At 46.5% G+C, this 9,258-nt stretch overlaps 1 protein-coding gene across 1 annotated transcript in view; it reads left to right on the forward strand.

Moving 5' to 3' along the window:
- The window catches only part of pcsk5a (proprotein convertase subtilisin/kexin type 5a), a 37,321-nt gene that overhangs the window by 1,286 nt on the left and 26,777 nt on the right, over nt 1-9,258 (forward strand). Inside the window, exons 3-12 of the mRNA XM_030355691.1 lie at nt 547-720; nt 2,114-2,257; nt 2,576-2,649; nt 3,197-3,285; nt 3,445-3,617; nt 4,232-4,441; nt 6,097-6,197; nt 6,310-6,413; nt 7,009-7,129; nt 8,191-8,379. Coding sequence (XP_030211551.1) covers nt 547-720; nt 2,114-2,257; nt 2,576-2,649; nt 3,197-3,285; nt 3,445-3,617; nt 4,232-4,441; nt 6,097-6,197; nt 6,310-6,413; nt 7,009-7,129; nt 8,191-8,379 — 1,379 coding nt within the window. The remainder of the gene's footprint in view (nt 1-546; nt 721-2,113; nt 2,258-2,575; nt 2,650-3,196; nt 3,286-3,444; nt 3,618-4,231; nt 4,442-6,096; nt 6,198-6,309; nt 6,414-7,008; nt 7,130-8,190; nt 8,380-9,258) is intronic.

Consider the following 9,258-nt stretch of genomic DNA (forward strand, 5'->3'; position numbering starts at 1 on the left):
ACACACAAACACACACACACACACACACACACACACACACACACACACACACACACACACACACACACACACATACACACACACACACACACACACACACACACACACACACACATGCACTCAACACATACAAAGACTCATGCATACACACACACCAAAATACACTCAAACACACTCACACACACATGCACTCAACACACACACACACTCACACATGCACACCCACCCACACACACACACACACACACACACACACACACACACACACACACACACACACACAAACACACACACACATACACACACACACACACACACACACACACACACACACACACACACACACACACACACACACACACACACACACACACACACACACACACACACTCACTCATGCAGATATACACACACCTGCTTTCCATGCCCTAACATCAAAAGCACACACCTGACTAAAGTAGTGATCGGTAAACGTCTCACATATCCTCAGCTTAAAGCCAATGTCCCTGCACATGCAATCAAACACACCCCGGCGTCTCTCCCCAGGTGCGGTGGCTTCAACAGCAGGTGGTCCTCAACAGAGCCAAGAGAAACTCCAGGGCGAGTCACATCTACTCCATAGACGTGAAAACCAAACACACCCCTGCCACGGGACCGCACACCAGCCGCCCTCCGGCACTCTACTTCAACGACCCCCAGTGGAACAACCTGTGGTACATCGTGAGTCGGACGCGTTTGGACCCACTAAACACTCTGTGACCCACACTGAGAGCGCAGTGGCGTCTGAGCCCTGCTCCATGAGCCATGTGGACGCTCTGTTACCACGGAGTCTCCCTAGCATCAATTTAAAATAACCTTTTTATGTGACAAATCTTTTCGGCGTATTCTTTTATGTATTGCGGTAATCTTCTCTTGATAGAAGTTCTAGAGAAGGGATGTGTTAAGGCATCGTTAGACCCACGTTCTACAGCAGGAAGGCATCAGGCATCGTTAGACAGACGTTCTAGAATAGGAATATGTTACCCATCATTAGACAGACGTTCTAGAATAGGGATATGTTACCCATCATTAGACAGACGTTCTAGAATAGGGAGGTGTTACCCATCGTTAGACAGACGTTCTAGAATAGGGAGGTGTTACCCATCGTTAAACAGACGTTCTAGAATAGGGAGGTGTTACCCATCGTTAGACAGACGTTCTAGAATAGGGAGGTGTTACCCATCGTTAGACAGACGTTCTAGAATAGGGACGTGTTACCCATCATTAGACAGACGTTCTAGAATAGGGAGGTGTTACTCATCGTTAGACAGACGTTCTAGAATAGGGAGGTGTTACCCATCGTTAGACAAACGTTCTAGAATAGGGAGGTGTTACCCATCGTTAGACAGACGTTCTAGAATAGGGAGGTGTTACCCATCGTTAGACAGACGTTCTAGAATAGGGAGGTGTTACCCAACGTTAGACAGACGTTCTAGAATAGGGACGTGTTACCCATCATTAGACAGACGTTCTAGAATAGGGAGGTGTTACCCATCGTTAGACAGACGTTCTAGAATAGGGAGGTGTTACCCATCGTTAGACAAACGTTCTAGAATAGGGAGGTGTTACCCATCGTTAGACAGACGTTCTAGAATAGGGAGGTGTTACCCATCATTAGACAGACGTTCTAGAATAGGGAGGTGTTACCCATCGTTAGACAGACGTTCTAGAATAGGGAGGTGTTACCCATCGTTAGACAGACGTTCTAGAATAGGGAGGTGTTACCCATCGTTAGACAGACGTTCTAGAATAGGGAGGTGTTACCCATCGTTAGACAGACGTTCTAGAATAGGGAGGTGTTACCCATCGTTAGACAGACGTTCTAGAATAGGGAGGTGTTACCCATCGTTAAACAGACGTTCTAGAATAGGGAGGTGTTACCCATCATTAGACAGACGTTCTAGAATAGGGAGGTGTTACCCATCGTTAAACAGACGTTCTAGAATAGGGAGGTGTTACCCATCGTTAGACAGACGTTCTAGAATAGGGAGGCGGTGAGGAATCACGTTCAGGTATGCCCAGAACCCTTGGGCCCGGGACCGACTAGACCTTGTTCTGCTGTCTCCCACCACAGCATTGCAGCGGGGACTCCGGGGGCTGCCCCTGCGACATGCGCATCGAGGAGGCCTGGAGCCGGGGCTACACGGGGAAGGGCGTGGTGGTGTCTGTCCTGGATGACGGCGTGGACAGGGAACATCCGGACCTCAAGTCAAATTATGTAAGTGCACAGAAGACCCCCAAACACACTGGCTCTCATCAGGAAGAGGATATTAATAGTATTTGGCATCCCCCCCCCCCCCCACATCCCTAGTGGCCCCTCCCTGACCTGTGCAAGACTGCGTAGCCAAGACGGTTTTTGGGCCAGGGGTTTTAAAAGGTCAACGTGAAAGAGTATTGGAAGTGGCATTCGACGTACGATGCACTTTACTGTCCAATTGATTAGCGAATAACACTCAATTAAATTTGCTTGATAAAGCGGATAGCCGTCAGGTTTTTTTTTCCCTTCACGTCTGCTTACTAACTACCTTTCTTCTAGGACCCACTGGCCAGCGAGGATGTGAATGGAAAATACAGAGATCCCTCCCTGAAGGAAATTGCCAATGCTGACAAGTAAGTTACTGTTCTTCGGGAGCCAGTTGTTCATCGTTCATCGCACATCATCCTGCGCCATTATGAACAAGTGTTAATTAATACACTTTTTCCATTGTCTGGGGCAAAATTTGTTAATCATTTTTGAATCTCGTTTTATCGACTTACTTTTTAGACACTTACTTTTTAGACTCTTTTAGACCAGCTGTTGCCCAAAGAGTTTTACAATAAATTACTTTTTAGATTCTTGCATTAATGCACGAGTAGGGTTTGGTGTTCGCTTAGCTAACTTTACGTCTCTTTCCTGAACTTCTTAACTTTCCTTATAACTAAATACAAAAACTGGATATCACTAGATCTCTAGTTATAGCATTAGTCACAAATAGCCATAGTTAGCATATCTGTTTATAAGATCTCGTCCAACTCTCTTCAAGTCTCGTACCTGACCAACAAAACAAAGAGATAAAATATTAAATTACAGCGTTAGTACTAACTAGTCATAGTTAGCCATCTGTTTAGAAAATCTAATCCAACCCTCTGCCCGTCTCTACCCTGATCTTCCTGACAGCCACGGGACTAAATGTGCCGGGATCGTTGCCGCGGCAGCCAACAACTCCCAGTGCACCGTGGGAGTCTCCTTCCAGGCCTGGATAGGCGGTGAGACCCGTTTCCCTGTAGCCATACCACCCTGCGGGGAGCGCTTATGTTGAAGACACGCGCCTCGCCCTAAGGAGCTCACTGGCCAGAACTAGCCTAGAGTTTAACTGTGCTTCTGATCCATGTGGTAACTCAAGCTGTGTCCACTGACTCCCGCAGGCGTGCGGATGCTGGACGGAGACGTGACGGACCTAGTGGAGGCCCAGTCCCTGGGCCTAAGGCCGGAGCATGTGGACATCTACCTGGCTGTCTGGGGACCGGAGGACGATGGGGCCACACTGGAGGGGCCCGGACCACTGGCTAGCCTCGCCCTAAAGAGTGGAGCCCTGACAGTAAGAGGCCAGGGTGGAGAGAGAGGAGTGCGGCTGGAAATAGATGTGCTGTAGCTGTTTCAACCGGATGCTGTTATCCAACACGACGTGTGGTGGACTTCATTTTTGAGATGCGTGTCATGAAGGAGCTTCTTGCCTCATAGATGCCTACAGGTAGACTCTGGATATTGGGGTTCGAGAACAGAACCTTTCAGCTGGGAATCACCCTAATCACAGGACTATCCTACCGCATGATGAACGTGCGAGAGAGCCTGCATGTGTATATTGTATGAGTGTTTGTTTGTGTGTGTGTGGGTGTGTTTGTCTGTGTGTGTGTGTGTGTGTGTGTGTGTGTGTGTGTGTGTGTGTGTGTGTGTGTGTGTGTGTGTGTGTGTGTGTGTGTGTGTGTGTGTGTGTGTGTGTGTGTGTTTACAGGAGATCAGATTTATCCCTATGAGATAGATTTGTGCGAGTCTGCAGGAACACTTTTGATGTTTGCCTCTCCACACTCCGGCTCACCCCTGCGGCTGTGTGTTTACTGTAACAGGCTTCTTGATCCACGTATCAATGTGTAAATAACATTAGCATACTAATTCCCTCCCCTGTGTCTCCTGCCTTCGCCAATACCAACTCAGGGCAGACAGGGAAAGGGATCCGTCTTTGTTTGGGCGTCGGGGAACGGGGGCAGAAGGGGCGACCATTGCTCTTGTGACGGCTACGCCAACAGCATCTACACAATCTCCATCAGCAGTGTCGGTCAGGGTGGAGGGAGGCCGGACTACCTGGAGGAGTGCTCCTCCACCCTGGCCACGGCCTACGGCGGAGGGGACAGAGACGGAAGCATGGTGAGGAGCAGTGTTGGGCAAGTTACTTTAAAAAAGTAATTAGGTACAGTTACTAGTTACTTCTCCCAAAAAGTAACTAAATTCGTTTTTTTTACTCTACCTCAGCCAATCGTCATCATTTATGCGAGTGTCTTGTGCTTACTAACCAAGGAAGAACAGTAAAGAGATGGAGAGAGAGATCTAGTTGGTCTGATGAGAAAACAGCTTAAATTATGCTAACGGCAAATTTTTTGCTGTAACGGTTACAGCGTTATAATGATGGGAAGAGATATCAATTAGATTACTAGTTACTGAAAAAGTTACGCCGTTTATAACACTGTTATTCCCATCACTGGTGAGGAGAGGCATCTGCGCACGTGCTTGAATACGATTGTCCAACTGCCGGTCTATATCTATCGATCGTCTTTCTATATCTGCCTGTCTATCCATCCATCTGTCCATCACACAGTCTGACAACGGTGCAATTTGCTCCAAATATTGGCTGAGTTAAAGGATTGGGATTTAGCAGCAAATTGCAAGTGAGTCTTTGTCTGGATTATTTTGGGCTGTTTTAATAGAAAACAATGGAGGAATACAAAATAACCTAGGGAGAGACCCCTGGGCCTTCAGGCAATGAAGATACTGGAATTGAAGAGGCAGTCAGCCAACGTGGAATTACGAAATACTTTAGAGTCAAAACAGAATAATATTTGCTGAATGGAATAACGGAAATTAACTATTTGCAACTGGGAATTGCGTTTGTTTTTGCATATTTGAAAATCGTCCTAATTATGTACAGGTATTTGATAAATTGCCTGACCCAAAAGGATTCTAAATTGAAAGTGACAGAAAATACTTACAAAAAATAAAAAAAATAAATACAAGTTACATTTCTCCATTTTACAGTCCATGGATACATGTTTGCCCATTGAAAGAAATGAATAACCATAGCATTGAATTCAGTTGAGTAATTGTCTAGGGATCAAATGTGTAATGCTTAGGTTCTCAGGAATGCCTTATGGTATCAGGTAAATTGTATTTTACTAATACAATGGAAGACGCGTTCCACGGCGCATAAAAAAAAGCAGTTAATCTGTTTTACACCATTTACTTTGATATATAATAAAAAAGCTACAAAAGATTGCCTTTTCCAGTATATCCATCCACCCGACGTCTGAAATAAACTGCCAATAAAATCAATTTACATACCAACACCAATATAAAGCAATGCGCAGCCATAAAACAAGGACTTAAACGCTGACTGCAGTACCCCAAAGTAGATTAGCGCAAAAAAACTAAAACAAGTACGATTCGAATATCTGTCATCTGAAAAGCCCCAAAGAACACCTAGTATCCATCCTAAATATATATATATATATGAGTAGTATATATTTATATTGAATTTGATTGATTACATTTATTTCATACATATTAAATTAAATTAAAAATCGAACATATCAAAAATACTAAACAAAATGAAAGCACGAAAATGTAGAAACAAGATAAACAACGATGTTCAAATTAAATGAAATGTAAAAAGCATTTTACATACATCCAATTGACACGCCTGAAAAAGAGTAGGAAGAAGTATAGCACTCATTTAATCCTACCCCCATATATGTATTCTAAATACATATATATACAGATAACAACTCCTGCTGCCTACACATCCACAGATCACGCTAGCGGGAAGCCACGGCTGTATCAAGGATCATTCCGGAACGTCGGCCTCTTCCTCCATGGCCGCGGGAGTCATCGCTCTCGCGCTGGAAGCCAAGTACAAAAAAGACGAGCAGAAAATCAATGCATAGCCAGATTAGCGGTCGATGAGATGCGATCGGTCAGTTCGCCTGTGTCTCTGCCCTGACCTTTGACCTCATTCCCCACAGCCCCATGCTAACGTGGAGGGATGTGCAGCACATTATCGTCAAGACGGCCCAGTCGGCGCATCTCCCCGCGCCCGACTGGCACGTCAACGGGGCCGGATACAAGGGTAGGTAGCTCCCTGCTCACGTCCTGTTTCCCTCCCCACACACGCACACACACACACACACCCACACATTGTTAAAGTGGACGGCCTTCATTCCACCAGTTTCTCGCCCGCGGGGCCGTGTGGAAATTCAATTAAAAAAAGGGATTTGAAGTGAGGATATCTTAATAAATATTATGGGCAATCGGGGGATGGTTGCGTGTGCTTTTGTGTGTGTGTTTGTGTGTGCTTGTGAGGGTGTGTATGCGTGCATGCGTTAACGTCTTGTGTGTGCGTGTGCGCCTGCTTGTTGATGCGTGCTGGTCCCTTTCCTTGTGGAGCTGTGTTGATGGTCTTTCATGTGTGTGTGTGTGTGCATGTGCGTGTGTGTAGATCTGCATGTCTCGCGTGTCTCTCCTGTGTGTGTGCATGTGCGTGCGTGTAGATCTGCATATCTCGCGTATCTCTCCTGTGTGTGTCTACGTGTGCGTGCGTGTTTCGTGTCGCGTGTACCCCCCCAAATGTGTGTTTTGTCTGTGTTTTTTTTTTTTGTCCATCTCGCCTCTGCACCGCGTTGAGCTGTGATGGATTGTGTCGTTGATGCCGTCTCGTTCCCCAGTGAGCCATCTGTACGGCTTTGGTCTGCTGGATGCCGAGAGCATGGTGAAGGAGGCGGAGGGCTGGAGGGTGGCCCCCCAACACCACGTGTGTGAGGAGGAGGCCCCCGTGCAACTGAACGGGTGGGTCGACATGGCGATGATGACCAACCCTCGTGGGTCCGATGGCTGTTTGTGGTCTGAGAATCCGAATTAATGTGGCGCTGGGTAGGAGAGGCTTAGATGCGGGGTCTTACGGGAAATAGTGCTTCGTGTTTGCAATTGAAGATTAAAGTAGATTAGGTTGATTCAACTAGCATTAAGGCTGTGATTTGTTCATTACATAAATTAAATCTATACACCTATTCCAGTTTGAGTGTTTCGTGTTCACAAATTGCACCGAATAAATTACAATAAAGTTAATCCGATACATGTTACGACGATTATGGTCATCATAATACACGGGACGATTTCGTGTTTCTGCTGTGTCACAATGCAGTTGTCATTATTTCATGCCATAATTATTTTACGCCATCATCTCAGACAGCACAACGAAAGATGACAGGAACATGTGACCTAAAAGCTATTTTATTTACACCTGGGAGAGTCACATGAGTCTCTCTCTCGATCTCTCACGCTCTACATTTCTATCTCTGTCTGTCTACTCTCTCTCTCTCTCTCTTTCTTTCTCCTCACTCTCTCCCCTCCCCCTCTCTCTCCCGCCCCTCTCACTCTCTCTCCCCCACCCTCAATCTCTCTCCTTACTCTCTCTCTCCCTGCCCCCTCTCCCTTCTCTCTCTCACTCTCTCCCCGCCTCGCTCTCTCTTTCTCCCCTCTCTCTCCCTCCCCCCTCTCTCCCGCTCCTCTCACCCTCTCTCCCCAACCCTCTCTTTCTTTTTCTCTCTCCTCCCCCCACCCTCCTATCTCTCCCTTCTCTCTATCTCTCTCTCTCTATCTCTCTCTCTCTCTCTCTCTCTCTCTCTCTCTCTCTCTCTCTCTCTCTCTCCCCGCCTCTCTCTCTCCCCTCTCTCTATATCCCCCCCCTCTCTCTCTCCCCCCCTCTCTCTCTCTCCCTCTCCTCCCCTCCTCTCTCCCTCTCTCCCCCCCCCCCCCCTCTCTCCCTCTCCCCCCCCCCCCCCCCCCCCCTCTCTCCCTCTCTCCCCCCCCCCTCTCTCTCTCCCTCTCTTTCTCCATGTCTCTGGCAGGCCGATGGGCCCTGGCTCTGTGCTGAGGTCCGTGGTGAGCACGCTGGGCTGCTCCGCCAGCCCCCTGACGCACGTGGCCTACGTGGAACACGTGGTGGTCCGCGTCACCGTCAGTGGCGGTCGCCGTGGCGACCTCTCCATTTCGCTGACATCACCCTCGGGCACGGTGTCCCGGTTGCTGTCCTACAGGTGATACAGTAGGAACGGCCTGGTCGGAGTGGATGAAGCTCTTTTTAAATTGCTTTTTTAATATTAAATCCTCCCCCGCTGTTTTGCTGACAGTTTTTTATCTTTTCGTTTTTTTAAGGTTGTGATGTAACTTTTTGCATTTATATTTTTTTATGTTTTCATTATGACATTTATTTCATCACTTTGACGCTCATCTATGGCAGGTCTATTTATCTGTTTTCTTTTTACCTTCATGGGGGAGTTCTCGCTGTTTATATAATCAACACCGAATGTCAAAGTTAGTTTGCCTCTGATGATATAACAGTAGACTGCTCTGCTGGAATACATTTCACTGAGAGTCGTTTGATTCATACGCACATAAATTATAAGAGAGCGGCTAAAACAATTTATATGCAAGCCGTGTAACTAAATAGATTAAGAATATCACACATGTTTCCTTCAGTTCATCAAGGAAACCCACTTTCTCGATTCTGCTCATTATAGAAGTGGCACCAGTGTGTCTAGTTATACGGTTTGGCGGCAGCCATGTTTAACCTTCACAAAAACAACAACAATTGATCATATGGTAATTTATACTAAAATAGTTTCTGGCCCTCCTCCTGGCCATCTTTTCACTACTGTCTACTGCCTGTGCTGGCAAGCTGTACCTCCATTCCCACGAAAAAGAGGAAAAATATCTCTCGACGATTAGGCCATATGTTAGCAAAATGTGCTCTCATTCATAAGGGCTGTGATATGCAGCAAGTTAATGAGCCTGCATTTTTTTTTCTCACTTTTAATATGAAATATCCATTATGTAACGCGGAGAGCACAAAGGAATGAATGAATAATTCCCTGTGGTAATGTGAGAGTGTGTGTGCGTATATGTGTGTGCGTATA

The sequence above is a fragment of the Gadus morhua genome, chromosome 4 (genome assembly GCF_902167405.1).
Source record: "Gadus morhua chromosome 4, gadMor3.0, whole genome shotgun sequence".
Classification (NCBI taxonomy): domain Eukaryota; kingdom Metazoa; phylum Chordata; class Actinopteri; order Gadiformes; family Gadidae; genus Gadus; species Gadus morhua.